The 18,364-nt window shown below is 34.6% G+C and overlaps 1 protein-coding gene across 1 annotated transcript in view; it reads right to left on the reverse strand.

Annotated features, from left to right (window-relative positions):
• The window catches only part of STAG1 (stromal antigen 1), a 425,667-nt gene that overhangs the window by 117,416 nt on the left and 289,887 nt on the right, over positions 1-18,364 (reverse strand). The window contains 1 exon segment of the mRNA XM_036851044.1: positions 7,166-7,289. Coding sequence (XP_036706939.1) covers positions 7,166-7,289 — 124 coding nt within the window.

An 18,364-nucleotide genomic window follows, 5' to 3' on the forward strand; every position in this document is an offset into this window, starting at 1 on the left:
GGAGCCAGCATGGCCCACCACTGCAGAGGGTCCCATGAACTGGGACCAACTTCCCCAGGAGTGTACACAGCCAACCACTGCTGATGAGGGCTCTGCAACCTGGTGCCAACCATTGCCCCCACCTCCACGGGGTGTGCAACACACCGCTGCCGCCTAGGGTCCCAAGATCTAGGGCCAACTTCCCCAGGGACACATGACATGCTGCCGCCATTGTGGAGAAACCTGCGACCAGGAGCCAACTGTTGCCCCCGCCTCCCTGGGAGCATGCACCTGCACAACCCGATCAAGGGGATAACAGCCAGCACACGCTAAGAAAAAGACAGCAAGCATCCAAACCAAAAACAGCACTCATGTCAAAAAAATATTGAACCCACACAAGCTACACAGGGATTCTCCTGCTTATAAATAGCCCTCCAAGACCACAGTAGATAATTGTTTCTCCTGAACTCACAGAGTAAGAGAAATAGAAGCAAAATGAAAAAGCAGAGGAACCATTCTCAGTTAAAAGACCAAAAAAATTCCCCTGCAGGAACAAGGAAAAAGACCTCCTCAGTCTAATAGACACCGAGTTAAAAAAGGAGGTAATGAAAATACTGAAGGAATTAAGAAAGGCTATCAACAGGAAGGCAGATTACTGTAAAAAGAAACTTGAAACTACAAGGAGGAGCCAAGAAAAGTTAGAAAATTCATTTGCTGAGACGAAAGCTGAGCTCAAGTCAATGAACAGCAGAATGAATAATGCAGAAGAAAGAATAAGTGACCTGGAAGATAGACTAATGGAAATTACCCAATCAAAACAGAAGACAGAAAGCCAAATGAAAAAAAAAAAATGAAAGCAATATAAGAGACCTATGGGATAATATAAAGCAGGCCAATCTATGCATAATAGGGATTCCAGAAGGAGAAGAAAGAGAAAAGGGGATTGAAGATGTATTTGAAGAAATTATGGCTGAAAATTTCCCAAACTAAAAAAAGGAAACAGATATCCAGATACAGGAAGCACAGAGGGTCCCGAAGAAGATGAAGCCAAACAGACCTACACCAAGACATATTATAATAAAAATGGCAGAAGTTAAAGATAAAGAGAGGATTCTAAAGGCAGCAAGAGAAAAACCAAGAGTTCTTTACAAGGGAACCCCCATAAGACTATCAGCTGATTTCTCTACAGAAACACTGCAGGCCAGAAGGGCATACAAAATATATTCAAAGTCTTGAAAGAGAAAAATCTGCAACCTAGAATACTCTACTCAGCAAGATTATCATGTAGAATAGGAGGAGAAATAAAGAATTTCTCAGACAAGCAAAAATTGAAAGAAAACAGCAATACTAAACTTATCCTGAAAGAAATATTGAAAGGTCATCTCTAAATAGAAAAGAAGCAGCAAGAAGAAATAGGAAGGAGGAAATCACAAGTGGAAAGTAAATCACTTGAATTAGCCAGTATACAGATCAAAAAGAAAAAAAAAACAACCTTATTTGTGAAAGCAATGATAAACACAAGGAACAGCGAAGGGATAAACATGAAGATGTAAAAAGGGACATGAAAATCATAAAATGTGGGGAAGGAGAGTAAGGAAATGCAGATTCTTTTTCTTTTTTTAAAATGTGTTTGAGCCTATATGACTACCAGTCTAAAGCAAGCATATATAGGAAGGGGTTAACATACTTGAAAAACAGGGCAACCACAAATGAAAAACATACAATAAATTCACAAAAACCTAAGCATAAAATAAAAGGAAATCATGAAACCACAAAAAGAAAAACAGAAAAAGAAAGGAACAAAGAAGAAACAAAGAATCAACTGGAAAACAAGGTTTTAAATGGCAATAAATATATACATATCAGTAATCACCTTAACTGTCAATGGACTGAATGCTCCAATCAAAAGACATAGAGTGGCAGACTGGATAGAAAAAACCAGAGTCTACAATATGCTGCCTACAAGAGACTCACCTTAGGGCAAAGGATACACAGAGATTGAAAAAGAGGGGATGGTAAAAGATATTTCATGCAAACGGAAATGACAAGAAAGCAGGAGTTGCAATACTCATATCAGACAAAATAGACTTTAAAGCAAAGGTTACAAAGAAAGATAAAGAAGGACACTACATAATGATAAAAGAATCAATACAAGAAGATGACTTTATACTTATCAACATATATGTATCTAATATAGGATATGCACCTAATATAGCACCCCCGATACATAAAACAAATACTAACAGACATAAAGGGAGAAATTGATGGGAATACAATAGTAGGAGACTTTAACACCCCACTCACATCAATGGACAGGTCTTCCAGACAGAGAATAAACAAGGTAACAGAGGTCCTAAATGATACAACAGTTAGACTTAATTGATAGTTTCAGGATACTACATCCAAAAACAACAACAACAATAACACCACCCCACAAAAAAACAGAATATACATTCTTTTTGAGTGCATATAGAACATTCTCTAGGGCTGACCACATCCTAGGGCACAAAACTAACCTCAACAAATTTAAGAGTACAGAAATTATTTTAAGCATCTTCTCTGACCACAATGTCATGAAATTAGAAATCAACCACAGGAAAAGAAATGAGAAAAGAACAATTAGCTGGAGACTGAATAACATGCTACTAAAAAACCAATGGGTCAATGAGGAAATCAAAAAGGAAATTAAAATATACCTTGAGACAAACAACAATGAAAACACAACCATATAAAATCTATGGGACACAGCAAAAGCAGTTCTTAGAGGGAAGTTTATAGTGATATAGGCCTTCATCAAAAAACAAGAAAAATCTCAAGTAAACAACCTAACCTATCACCTAAAAGAATTAGAAAAAGAAGAACAAACAAAACCTAAAGTCAGCAGAAGGAAGGAAATAATAAAGATCAGGGAGGAAATAAATAAAATAGAGATTAAAAAAAAAAGGAAAAAATCAACAAAACCAAGAGCTGGTTCTTTGAAAGGGTAAACAAAATTGACAAACCTCTAGCCAGGCTCACCAAGAAGGAAAAGAGAGAGAACCCAAATAAACAAAATGAGAAATGAAAAGGAAGAAATCTCAACTGATACCTCAGAAATACAAAAAACATAAGAGAATACTATGAACCATTATATGCTAACAAATTTGACAACTTAGAAGAAATGGATAACTTTCTAGAAACATACAGACCACCAAAATTGAATCAATAAGAAATAGATAATTTGAACAGATCAATCACTAGAAGTGAAATAGAATCTGTAATAAAAATACTTCCTACAAACAGAAGTCCAGGACCAGATGGCTTTACAGGTGAATTCTACCAAACATACAAAGAACTTACACTGATTCTTCTCAAACCCTTCCAAAAGACTGAAGAGGAGGTAACACTCCCAAAGACATTCTATGAAGCCACCATCACCCTGATACCAAAAGTAGACAAAGACACCACCAAAAAAGAAAATTCCAGGCCAATATCTCTGATGAATATAGATGCAAAAATCCTCAGCAAAATATTAGCAAAAAGAATCCAACAACACATACAAAAGATCATACACTATGACCAAGTGGGATTCATCCCAGGTTCACAAGGATGGTTCAACATATGCAAATCAATCAGTGCAATACACCACATTAACAAAAGAAAAGTCAAAAACCATATGATCATCTCAACAGATGCAGAAAAAGCATTTGACAAAATTCAACTTCCACTCATGATAAAAACTCTTACCAAAGTGGGAATAGAGGGAACATATCTCAACATAATTAAAGCCATTTATGAGAAACCCACAGCCAATATAATAATCAAGGATGAAAAGCTGAAAGCCTTCCCACTAAAATCTGGAACAAGACAAGGATGCCCACTCTCACCATTTCTTTTCAACATAGTATTGGAATTCCTAGCCACAGCAATCAGACAAGAAAAAGAAATAAAAGGTATCCAAATTGGAAGGGAAGAGGTAAAATTGTCACTATATGCAGATGACATGATACTATATACAGAAAACCCTAAGGACTCCACACAAAAACTATGAGATCTAACAAATAAATTCAGCAAAGTAGCAGGATAGAAGATTAACATTCAGAAATCAGTTGCATTCCTTTACACTAACAATGAAATATCAGAAAGGGAATGTAAACACCTTTTAAAATTGCACCCAAAAAAAAAAAAAAAATCTAGGAATAAACCTGACCAAGGAGGTGAAAGACTTATATGCTGAGAACTATAAAACATTAATAAAGGAAATAAAAGAGGATTCAAAGAAATGGAAAGATATCCCATGCTCTTGAATTGGAAGAATTAACATTGTTAAAATGGCAATACTACCCAAAGCATTCTACAGATTTAATGCCATCCTTATCAAATTACCCATGACATTTTTCACAAAACTAGAACAAATAATCCAAAAATTTATACGGAACCATAAAAGACCCAGAAGTGCTAGAGCCATCCTGAGGGAAAAAAACAAAGGCATAAGTCCCCAGACTTCAGACAATGCTACAAAGCTACAGTAATCAAAACAGTGTGGTACTGGTACAAAAACAGGCATACGGATCAATGGAACAGAATAGAGAGCCCAGAAATAAACCACACACCTATGGTCAATTAATCTTTGACAAAGGAGGTAAGAATATACAAGGGGAAAAAGACAGTTTCTTCAGCAAATGGTGCTGGGAAAGTTGGACAGCTGATGTAAATCAATGAAGTTAGAACACACCCTCACACCATGCACAAAAATAAACTCAAAATGGCTTAAAGACTTAAACATAAGACAACATACCATAAAACTCCTAGAAGAGAGCATAGGCAAAACATCCTCTGACATAAATTGTACCAATGTTTTCTTAGGTCAGACTCCCAAGGCAATAGAAATAAAAACAAAAATAAACAAATGGGACCTAATCAAACTTGCAAGCTTTTGCACAGCAAAGGAAACCATAAAAAAAAAAAAAAACGCAAGACAACCTACGGAATGGGAGAAAATATTTGCAAATGATGCAACAGACAAGGCTCAATCTCCAAAATATACAAAAAACTCATGAAACTCATCAACAAAAAAACAAATAACCCAACTGAAAAATGGGCAGAAGACCTTAATAGACATTTCTCCAAAGAAGACATACAGATGGCCAATAGGCACATGAAAAGATGCTCAACATCACTAATTATTAGACAAATGCAAATCAAAACTACACTGAGGTACCACCTCACACCAGTCAGAATGGCCATCATTAAAAAATCTACAAATAAATGCTGGAGAGGATGTGGAGAAAAGGGAACTCCTATACTGTTGGTGGGAATGTAAGCTGGTACAACCACTATGGAGAACAGTATGCAGGTTACTCAGAAAACTAAAAACAGATTTACCACATGATCCAGCAATCCTCCTCCTGGGAATATACCTGGACAGCTATAATTGAAAAGATACATGCACCCCTATGTTCATAGCAGCACTGTTCACAATAGCCAAAACATGGAAACAACTTAAATGTCCATCGACAGAGAAATGGATAAAGAGGATGTAGTAAATATATACAATGGAATACTATTCAGCCACAAAAAGAACAAAATAATACCATTTGCAGCAACATGGATGCAACTAGAGAGTGCCATATTAAGTGAAGTCAGAAAGAGAAAGACAAATATATGATACCACTTACATGTGGAATCTAAAATATGGCACAAATGAACCTATCTACAAAACAGAAACAGACTCAAGTTGGGCAGGGAGAAGGATGGACTGGGAGTTTGGGATTGGTAGATGCAAACTATTACATTTAGAATGGATAAACAACAAGGTTCTAAGGTATAACACAGGGAACTATATTGAATATCCTGTGATAAACCATAATAGAAAATATAAAAAAAGAATGTATATACGTGTATAACTGAGTCACTTTACTGTACAGCAGAGATTGGCACAGCACTGTAAATCAACTATACATCAAAAAAAAAAATTAAAAAAAATGCCAAACCTATAAAAAAAATAAATTGCTCTGAGCTCTCTAAAAAATCAATCAATCAATCAATAAGTAAAAAATGCTCCACAGGCTAATAATGGTAATATATAGAAAATAAGTCTTAGACTATTACCAAAATTACTGTAAAAGTCTAAGAATATAATTGCATTTTAAAAGATAATATAAAAAAAAAGATAAAATGTCTTCCAATAGTTATGATACTTTTAACAATTCGAATAATGGAATATAACATCTTTCAAAAGAAATCATTGTTAAGATTTCTTTTTTGTGTGTGAAAACCTGGCAATTCAAGTTATAGAATGTCAGGTCATTCACTATAAAAATTCCAGCAATTTATCATTCCTATCCTTGGTTATTTAAGGATTACATACTCAGGACTTAATAATGTGAGATTCCTTTTAAGTCAGAGCCTTTTCTAAGAGAGTGGAAGTAGAGACAGATTTTAAGACCAGATTCTAGAATCCAACAAATCTATTCAACTCTGCTAAAACATTCTACTATGATATGACCTTAGAGAATTCAAAATAAGAAAGCTTATTTAGTTTCTATATATTAAGAGAAACAAGAAATCACTTTTGATTCCAAACTAGTAAAAAGATTATAATTAGCTTCTTGAGATACTACATTCTCTTAAAATTTAGATGTACCAGGTTGTCAACCTTGGTTTAAGAAAGCATTACAGGGGCTTCCCTGGTGGCGCAGTGGTTGAGAATCTGCCTGCCAATGCAGGGGACATGGGTTCGAGCCCTGGTCTGGGAAGACTCCACATGCCACGGAGCAACTGGGCCCGTGAGCCACAACTACTGAGCCTGCGCGTCTGGAGCCTGTGCTCCGCAACAAGAGAGGCTGCGATAATGAGGCCCGCGCACCGCGATGAAGAGTGGCCCCCACTCGCCGCAACTAGAGAAAGCCCTCGCACAGAAACGAAGACCCAACACAGCCAAAAATAAATAAATAAATAAATAAATTTAAAAAAAAAAAAAAAAAGAAGGCATTACAACTAAGTAAGACACGGTTTTCACACATATGCTGATGTCTCAAGTTTCATCATGGCCACAAGTAAACAGTATTCAGCTGTATCATCTTAAATTTCCATATTATTATAACTCTTGAGAAAAACCAGCCAATGCCATCTTAATTCCTAGCTTTCCAGTATTAATATTAGGACAAGTACATCTTCTATGAAAGTCGAGAACAGAGTAACTTACCCTGTCATGAAGAGTCCAGCCAACATATTTTAGGTAACTGTCATTTAGGAAGGCATCACTATACATTTTCATCCATACTCCAATTTCTTCAATACAAATGGCTCTAATCTCAGCAATAGCATCACTAGAGAAGGAATAAAAGAGACAAACCTCTGATTAATATCCAAAGCTAGAAAGTACTTCATACTCATTTTCAGCAAGCAATAGATATCAATATTATCCAAATACTGTTTTTATATCTGCACTCTCAAAGGTCTCCAACTTGAATATCTTCTATTTTTTATATGGCTTCTATAAAATAAAAACCACCAATACCAAACTGAAAAAAAAATGCTTCTGGAAATCATCTTATTTTGACTCGACTGCTCTATTTTCAGTGGACTAGGAAATGACATTTGGAGCTTTCTGAAAGCCTCACAATTATTATGGGATCAATAAACATGTTAAAACTTCTGAGGAACCAGAGTATCAACATCCAAATACAGAATAATGGAGAACTCAAAACGTGTTTCTCTAAATAACCGTGACTCTTTCTAAGCTAGTACACATCTAAAGAATTAAAAGAAAATAATTTTCATGAACAAAAAATTAGTATCTATAAGGCAAAATTGTAGCAGCCTGTATTATTTGAAAATGTATAGTAGTTTACAAAACCAAGACCTTGAAGTAACTGCACAGGGAAGAAGAATAATTCACATTTAGTCACAACAGAACAATCCTGGTGACCACACTATGAAGTGGTAGCAGAACAAACCCCAAAAGTCAGGTCTCTGGCTCTGTGCCCAGAGCTTTTCACCTCACCATAAGCATCTACTACAACCCTCCTGGAATTACTTCTACTCTAAAATCTGTGAACCATGAACAAATACAGTGTTAGTATTTTTACCTTATCTTTCAACAGGTTAATAACTCTGGCTAAAAAAACCCCATATTATACAATTAAGATAAATCCTAACTTTCTTTTGTAGATCAATCTTAAAGGTTTCTGAGTTACCATACATGAATAATTTTTAATTCTCCAATTTACACAAGGCAATCATCTGTCAAGGAGCTTTCCTTAGTTTCTCTTTCGTGATAAAATGAGTGCTAGTATTCTAATATTTAATTCTCTGCTCTAGTAAATCTTAGCTCCTTCTAAGTCCATGTCATTGCTTAAAGAATAAAAATGTGAGAAACTTTCTCTTTCAAAACCATACTATCAATTACAGTCTTTAGTTTTCCTACATTTTTGTTGTTGTTTATACCTTTTTCTCATGGAGAGATTCTATAGCACAGAGGCTAATGATACAGACTTTGGAGCAAGACATCCTGAGTTCAAATCCTGATTCTGTTATTTACTAGCTGCAAGTTATTTCCCTCTTTCTTAGATTTCCTCATCTGTAAAACAGGGATAATAACTGAACCTAGACCTCACAGTTACTGTGAGAATGAACTCACTTAATAAAAGTATCAATAAAATACTTAGAACTGTGCCTGGTACCTACTAAAACCTTCCATCAATGTTCATTATTATAATCTTTTAACTGTCATCAATCTAGACATTCATAGATGATACAATATAAAAAGTAGCTTAAAAACTGTGAAAGAATGTTCCTTGACCTTTAAAATAATGAATGTGAATGGTTCAAGGGTGTTTCTTTTTTTCTAAATATGAAAAATTTCAGACATTACAAAGTTATTATGCTTTAACTTCATATATATTGTTTTATATATTTTGAAACTTTACATACATTATATCTTATAGGTATCCTCTCCAATTAGATTTTTCAACAAACCAGGTTTTGCAATTTATACACACTGAGTGGGGGAAAAAAAAGTATTTGGGATAGAAAATACTAAAATGTTTCACATGGGGTAGCAAGTAAGTATTTTTTCTTGGAACATCTGTGTACTTGATGTAGGACATGGTCAGTGAAGTCTGTGAGACACTGTTGTTATACTTAGAAGTGAAATTTACTGGGTGAGAAGAAATACACGTCTTCACCTGAATTAGATATTAACAAATTTCTCCATATAGTGCTTTCATCCCTGCCTGTCACTTGGTATTGTTCTACTATTTTATATAAATTTCCACTTCTAAGAACTACAAGTTCATATACTTTGTCTTCTACTGGGCTGTCCAAATTAAAAAAAAAAAAATAACAACAGCAAAAATAGAACAAAATAAAATAGCTCCCCTCGAAAACCAAAACATAACCACAAAATACCCAAATCCCAAAGATCAATTACACTTACTCTCTGCTGAAATGTGCTTGTACAAACCAATCAAAAAAATTAAACAAAACCAGGCTGAGTTTTTTATTACACAAGCTCAGGGAAGTAGCCTAAGGACACAATGAATAGGTATGGTATTTTGATTAAAACTATAGTGACTACTAAGTACAGTAACTCATAATACATAGCTCAATCGTTCTTCCATTCATTACCATTGGTATTACCATTACCTCTGGTATTGAGATTATGGGTGGCTGATTCCCAAGGCTAGAGAATATAAAGGCTTAGATTTATTTCAGTAGGAAAATATTGCTCAAAATCTTTTTTCATAACCATTTCTATGTCTAAGCCTAACCTCTAATACCTTTTTCTCTCACTTATTAGACTGCCAAAAGCTCATGTTCTTGGAACACAGCTCTTCTCTGTAAGCAGTGCCAACATTTTGATACAGCTTATCTTCTTGGAATCCCAGTCCTTGTCTACTTCAGATGCTAGTCTGATGCCTCCCACTTGAACTTAAAATTTTTAAAATATCCTTTCTAGACTTAGAATTTGACTATGTATGTAAGACAGCCCATTCTACTACTATTAAAAGTCCCTAGGTGATTTTTCTCCTATTTGGGTTTTGGAGCTCTAATCTACTTTGCTTGCTGATACCACCCTATTAATCATTCTCTACATGTAATTATATTATGTAATTACAGACTATACAGTAAAATTAGTATTTCTTTGTGGTGGTCTTAAAATGTCCACAAATTTTCTGTTACTATTCCCTTTGGTGGAGACACATGCTTCTTTTCTTGAATATGGGTGTACTTATTAACTTGTTTCTAATAAATATAATTCAGTGGAAATGATGAATTTTGGCATCTGAAGCTAGGTCAAAAATGACATACTGACTTCTCCTTTGTTCTCTCTCTTGGATCAATCTCTCTCAGGAAAGCCAACTGCCATGTCTTAAGGACATTCTAGCCGCCTTATAGAGAACTCAATGTGGTGAGTAACTAGGTATTCTTCCACCAGCCATGTGAGTAAGCCATACGAGAAGCAGATGCTCCAACCACAGTCAAGCCTTCAAATGACTGCAGCCTCAACCAAAGTCTTGATTGCAATCTGATGAGAGAACTTAAGCCAGAACCCCCTAGCTAGGCCACTCCCAAATTCTTGACCCATAGTAACAATGAGATAACGTATACTGTACCAAGTTTTGGGGTAAGTTGTTATATGGCAAAAGATAACCAATATTATTAGTTTTACTGTTATTAAAGGCCTTTACCAACTGAGCCATAACCAATCTTCTTTTAGTTTGGTCTATGAATGAGTTCTTTAGTCCAAATAGCTCAACTGCACAGATTACATGTCTGTGGTGATTTCTACACTCACAGTGCCCTCATTACACTCTGATTACCTACAATGATTATTCTTTCAAGCTCTAGTAAACTTTCAGTTCCTCCATGATTCATGGCACATCCTCTTATTACCACAGATAGCTTTCTTCTTGCCTTCTAGGAACTAACATTCTATTTAAGTAAATGAAGTACAAAATGAAAATGCAGTATATTTCTAAGTATTCCCTGGCTTGATTACAATATATTTTTTGATATACAGATATTTTTCTCATATTTTAGAGATCTTCAGTCTTTGATTTTTATGTTACATTTATTTTTAACACCTTAATCTTTATTTCCAAAGGTCTCACTCCATTTAGAAAGATAACGTTTAGCTGCAGGTGTTTGGAAGTTTCCAAAGCAAAGATTAAGTAGGGGGCAAAAAAGTTAGTAAGACAAGAGGAAATGTATAAAGACAATCACATGATGAACTAATTTTCATAGTTCTAGTACTGGGGCCTTGAAATGAACAACTAAAAATGAAGTCAGAATACACTTTACTTGCAAACTCAAAGAAAGAAAAAAACTAGAAAAGAATAATTCTGGGGCAATTAATCCTTTGCTGTAGCTCTTTTTTACAGCATAAAAGAATAATTATGTTCATTTCTATGGAAAACTTACCTAATTTACTGATCTTCAGTTAGTATGCCTTTAATTTAATATCTGGACTTAAGTTTTTGTTTTGAATTACTTTATTGGTAAATGAAATTCAAATTGTTTTCTGCTACTGAATTTTAATTAAATGTTTTGTGTACTACCCTTATAGATGCTTTCCCAGTAAGGAAGAAGACTAAATTAAAATGACTGATAAACAAATTTCAGAGACTAATTCTTGGTTAATATATATGTTTTGACACAGTTATCTCTCTTACACAAGAAATCTCATGAGAGCTCTAGAGTAAGAAATAATTGCGAATGCTAAGAAGGGCTGCTATCTAAATTGTACAACACAATAAATTCATGACTCAACCAATTTTGTCACTAATGTTTGTCTAAAAAAATTTACATTTTCCAAAATAGAACAACTCTTAGAGATTGGGGGAAAAAAAGCCTAAGGGAGAAAGGAATAGCTGAAGGAGTTACTGAAAAGTCATACTATATCCTTTATTAGACTGTGAACAAGAACTTGAGAATAGAGATGATAGCTTGCAGAAAGATGATTAAAATAACTACTACCTTATAGAGTATTAAATGTTAGCAAAGGGCAGTAGAAGGAACACAGAAGCATGTAAAATGATGGAGGGAAACAGAAGGGGTCAAGGAAGGCTTCTGAGAGGCAGTAATGTTTGTGTAGACCCAAAGAGCTGAAACTCTCCTGGTTTGCTTACTAAATCCAAATCTTCCATTGAATTATTTCAGGATGACCAGCATTATTTAAAGTGCATCAGAAACATAATAAGTTTATGAAATTAAAAATACTTTTCATCTCTTTCATTGCATTATCCATTAGAGAAAATACTGACAATATATACAAGGCATTTTATCACTAAGAGTCTCCCAGAGAGCAGGTGACATAGCTATCTGCTATCATGCATTACTCCTTAATATTCTACTATTAACAGAAATTTAGGCATAACATTAAAAACTGAATGTCAAGGATACATTAACTTTCAAAGAAAAATACCTTTAATTTATATTTACATTCTAACTATGAACTTAACCCACAGGTTAAGTCAAGGGTGAAATGTTAGGAAGTAAGAAGATTAAAATAATAGAATGACAGTTTACTCAGAATAAATCATATAAGAATAGCTCTGAAAACATGATTCTGAAATGTTTCACTACTGTATAAAAAGATGAAAGACTCAACGAGAATATAAAAAATATCCATGTTTCATCTTCTCAAAATTGTTGAAATCTTTCCTCTGTTATCACTTCTTTCATTAAATTTGTTAATAAAAAGAACCAAACTTTTAAATTCTTTTACTATCACTAAAATAAGTCTTTCTTTTTTGATTTTAAGACTTTCTCATGGTCTTTGATGTTTTGTACTTTGACTACAGTAGGTCTATATGTGAAACATTTTTCTTAACCTGCTCAACACTCTTAATTTTTTCAATTTGAACATTCCATTTTTTAATCAATTTTGTAAAATTTCAGTTCTCTCATTTTACTACTTCTTTCCAATACTTCTCTCTTTGTTTGAAATCCTATGTAAAGGACTTAAGAGGCCTCTCAAATGATCCCCCATTTTTCAGAAATGTCATTCTATTATCTTCTATGCCTAGGTAAATTCCTCAATATTATATTCTAATTCACTAAGTGTCCCTTCAACAGTCTAAAGCATATTTTCTTCACTAAATATATATCCATTAATATATTTTTCATGTCTGGTATTTTAAAATTGTGTTTTTAAGTCCACTTGTTCATATTATATGCCATTTAATTGTTGAATAAACTGGGTCATTTGATCTATGCAACTTCCCTCATTCTGGACTAAAATGATACCATAGGGATTCAGTCAGACAAAATGCTCTTCTATTTTCTGTGTTTCCTATGGACTAGTAGTTAAATCTAACAATTAATTTAATCTTAATTTAATTTTAATTAATTAATATTTAAATTTTTGAAGTTGGGGCGGCAGGAGAGAAAAAGCATTAACTGAAAGTGTCATCTCTCCACAGCACTTCTATTTCTAGTATGTACATGCAGTAACATTTTCCCTTAATCAATAAAGTGGACTAAGTGATACTTCTGGAAAAACCAATGATTGGTATCCATGACATGCTGATCACTTTGGCAGGCAGGTCATACTCTCACCTATATTTTCAACCCTCTTTTGAGGAATTGAAATTTTTTTAAAATAAATTTATCTATTTATTTAGTTTATTTTCGCTGCGTTGGGTCTTCGTTGCTGCACATGGGCTTTCTCTAGTTGCAGTGAGCAGGGGCTACTCTTCATTGCAGTGTGCAGGCTTCTCATTGTGGTGGCTTTTCTTGTTGTGGAGCGTGGGCTCTAAGTGCGTGGGCTTCAGTAATTGTGCCTCCTGGGCTCCAGAGCTCAGGCTCAGTAGTTGTGGCACACGGGCTTAGCTGCTCCACGGCATGTGGGATCTTCCCGGCCCAGGGCTCAAACCTGTGTTCCCTGCATTGGCAGACAGATTCTTAACCACTGCGCCACCAAGGAAGCCCAGAGGAACTGAAATTTTAATGTATCAAAAGTGAGTTATGACAGATTCAATACTAGTATGCAAGGTCTGATTAAATAAAAAAATCAATAAGGTAACAGAAGGAAATTAACGAAGTTGCTTTTATGAGAATAATAGGTTGAAAATTTTGGCAAGACTCAGAAAGGGTGGGTCACTAAAATGAAATAAAGGCTATGTTATTTTGGTGTTGAAGATTGAGGTAAAATCATAAAAAATGATATGGATTCTGCATTCAAAATTGCGTGGCTGAGCCACGATGGACAGGATTTATGCTTCTTCCACTTGAAAAAACTGCATAAAATACATAAAATAATATTTTTTAGATGCTGGATATCAGACAGAGCAGGGCAGTGGTATAGGCAGGGGAACCTATACAGAGCCTGGGTATTTCCCTGAGTTGAGGAAAAGGAGCTGGGACTCTAGAGGACAAGGTGGCTAGATTTTACAAGGCACAGTACCAGAGATGCACAGAGAGAGTGAGCTCTGGAAATCTGCAGAAAGACCGTAACAACTCTTCAGCTGAGTATAAAGAGCATGTACATGTGAACAAACCACCCAATGCTGGGGAAAGAATGGAAAGAGCAGAGAGGGCAATCTCTGGAGCAAACATAGGGCTTGGAATACTTTGTGTTCCAGTGAGCCAGAGCAGGAAAACCTTGTAATTCACAGGGCATCAAGAAAAGTACAAAGAATGGTTTTATCTTAGTATCTGGGTAAAGTTAACCTTAGACTAAACGCTGCCCTGGTCCACTTAACAAACCTTAAAAAAAGTCTTGAAAAGATCAAACGTTAATTATGTCCCAGAGAAAAGTGGATGAATATCTTAAGAATATATTGTCTGGCACACATCAAAACAAAACCCACAGTGGTTGGCACCTAATAAAAATTGCCAGGCATTCAGAGAAGAAAATGACCCATAATAAGGGGAAAAAGTAATCAAAACAAACAGAATCAGAAATGACACAGATGATAAAACTAGTAAAACAGAACATTAAAAGTTACAACAAAATACGTATGTTCAAGAGACTTGAGGAGAGCCTGGAGGTAATAAAAGAAAAATGAAGAAAATAACCCTGAAGAACATCATGACAAAATTGGTTAAACTAGTTACAAAAACAAAAAAATTTAAATGCAACCAGAGCAAAAGATAATTAACTACAAAGGACACAAGATAAGAATGACAGCAGTTCTAGTTGGAAACAAGCCAAACCAGAGATAATGGAACAATTCCTTTAAAAGACTGAAAAAAAAGTCAACCTACGATTCTATACTAAGAGAAAACACCTTTCTTCCCATCCCCCCAAATAACTCAAAATACAAAAACAATCTTTTTAGTTTTCTGGAAAGAAATTCAAAAAAGTTGAGAAGCATTTACTCATAAAAAGCTGATGAAATTTGGGCCCAAAACAGCAAAAATCTATGGCATTCTTGAATAGACATAACCCCTTCAAACACACTAAAACCCAGAGCAGCAGGTGTAGTGGAGGTAGCAGGATTGGGAATGCCCATGAAAACCACGGTTTTAAGCTGAGGAAGCTGACTTGATTGGTAGCAACATGCTAAACACCAACACCCAGGGAAGATTTCAATAAAAAGAGCAAACTCTGTAAGAAATGTATGGGGAAATACCAGAGTTCTGCTAGTCTAAAGCTACAGTCCAGGAGAGATAAATTCCTCAGATTAAGTCCAAGTAAATTATTCAAAAACAAAATCCCCAACAATACAACAAACTTCAGGGGAAAAAAAATCAGAATCCAAATTTGCTAAGATATATTTTGTAAAATGCACAGTTTTTTTAAATTATTTATTTATTTATTTATTTATTTATTTATGGCTGTGTTGGGTCTTCATTTCTGTGCGAGGGCTTTCTATAGTTGTGGCAAGTGGGGGCCACTCTTCATCGCGGTGCGCGGGCCTCTCACTATCGTGGCCTCTCTTGTTGCGGAGCACAGGCTCCAGACGCGCAGGCTCAGTAGTTGTGGCTCACGGACCTAGTTGCTCCGCAGCATGTGGGATCCTCCCAGACCAGGGCTCGAACCCGTGTCCCCTGCATTGGCAGGCAGATTCTCAACCACTGCGCCACCAGGGAAGCCCAAATGCAGTTTTTAACAAAAGATTATATGGTGTACAAAGAAAAAGGGAAGTAATACCTATACTTGGATATTGAAACAGTCTAAAGAAACTGTCTCCGAGTGGGCCCAGCTGTTAAATTTAGCAACGATCTTAAAGCAGATCCAATAAATATAATCAGATTATATTGAAAGATGCTATATTCAAAGAACTAGATGAGAACATGACAAGGCCTCAACCAATAGTGGATTATGATAAAGAAACAGCAACTATAAAAATAGGATCAACTGAAAAGTACAATAACAGAAATAAAAAACTCACCATATGGTTTCAGCAGCATATTTGAGTTGACAGAAAAAAAACACTGAACCTGAAGATAGGTAAACAGAAATTACCCAAAGAATAGAGATGAAAAACATTGAGGAAGGAAAAACGAGAGAGAGAGAGAGAGAGAGAGAGAGAGAGAGCGCACATGCATGTAAGCTCCAAAAGCCTAGGAAACAATATCATGTATACCAGTATATGTGTGAAAGGAGTCCAAACAAAGAGATATGGGTAAAAAATACTTGAAGAATCAATGGCTAAAAGCTTATGAAATTTGATGAAAAACATGAATCTACAGATCCAAGAAGGTCAACAAAATCTTAGTAGGATAAACACAAAGAGGTCCATATCTAAACACATAAGCAAACTGTTGAAAGCCAAAGAAAAATGGGGGAAAAAAGAAGAAAAGAAAATAAAAGCTACAAAAAAAGTGACTCATAATGTACAGGGGAACAGCAAGATTAACAACTAATTTTTTACTCAGAGACAATGAAGTCCAGTAGGTGGTAGAGAGGCACTTAAAGTGTTAAAGGAAAATAAAACTGTTCACCAAGAATTCTATATCCAGCAAAACTATCTTTCAAATATGGAAGATGAAATAATGACATTTCCAGATAAACAAAGACTGCTAGGACACTTGCCTTATAAGAAACTGTAAAGAAAGTCCTTCAAACTGAAAGGAAATAACTCTATACAGTAACTCAAATTCACAGAAGAAAATGAAGAATGCTGGAAATGTCAACAACAGGGTAAAAAGAGAAGATAGCATGAATACTTCTTTGTTTAATTTCATTGAAAATCATAAGATTGTATATACTGATAATAGTTAAAATGGTAATGTTGGGATAATACCAGATAGAGATAAAAGATATTTGACAATAATAGTACAAAGGAAGAACAAGAAAATGGGGCTATACTGGAGCAAAGATGCTACATTTAGTCATGCTAATGGGATGTAGTTTCTGTAGCAACCATAAAGAAAATAACAGAGATTGTTCAATGGATAAAAACACAAGATCCAACTCTAGGCTCTCTATAAGAGATATATTTCATATTCAAAGACACAAACAGTGAAAGGATGATAAAAGATACATCATACAAAAAGTAACCATAAAAGAACTAGAGGTATATTATTATCAGGCAAAGAAGTCTTTGAGACAAAAAAAAAAAAAAAAGTCATACTAAAAAAGGACATTTCATAATGATAAAAAGGTCTACAGGAAGATGTAACAAAACAGCAGAATATATTCTTTTTATATGCACATGTAGTATTTTTTTTTGGATAATCCAACTGATTAAGAAAAAAACAAGGTCCATAAAGTATAAAATGATTCAAATATCAATACCTGAAAGTGTGTTTACTAACAACAATGCAATTAAACTAGAAATTAAGAAGAGAAATTAATTTGGAAAACCTCCAAATATTTCGAAATTAAACAAGAAAACTTAACAACCCATGAGTCAAAGAAGAAATGACAAGTAAAATAAGGAAATATTTAGTTGTGAATAAAATTTAAAATACAACATATTTGTTGTATAAAATGTCATGGTATGTCACTAAAGCGGTACTTTGAGGGAAATTTATAGCTTAGCATGCCAGATAAGAAAGGAAGAAGGCTATACAAATCAACAATCTACCTTAGGAAACTAAAAGAAGATAAGTAAATTAAAACTAAAGCAATCACATGGAAGGAAATATTAAGGTTGAAGCAAAAATCAATGAAATAAAAAAATACATAAAGTCAATGAAAGCAAAAGTTTATTCTCTGAAAAGATCAATATAACTGATAAACCTTTAGCTAGGCTGACTGACCAACACAAAAAAGAGAGAAGATACAAATTACAAAATCAAGAATGAGTAAGGAGACTTCCTACAGAAATAAAAATGATTATAAAGAAATATCATAAATAACATTATACAATCAAATGTGCAATATGCATGAAATAAAGTATTGTCTGAGACAAATTACCATAATGAATCAACAAGGAATAGAAAATTTGGATAGATCTATAATAAGAAGTTTAATTAGTAAATGAAAATCCTCACACAAAGG

Source organism: Balaenoptera musculus, chromosome 4 (assembly GCF_009873245.2).
Source record: "Balaenoptera musculus isolate JJ_BM4_2016_0621 chromosome 4, mBalMus1.pri.v3, whole genome shotgun sequence".
NCBI classification, from domain to species: domain Eukaryota; kingdom Metazoa; phylum Chordata; class Mammalia; order Artiodactyla; family Balaenopteridae; genus Balaenoptera; species Balaenoptera musculus.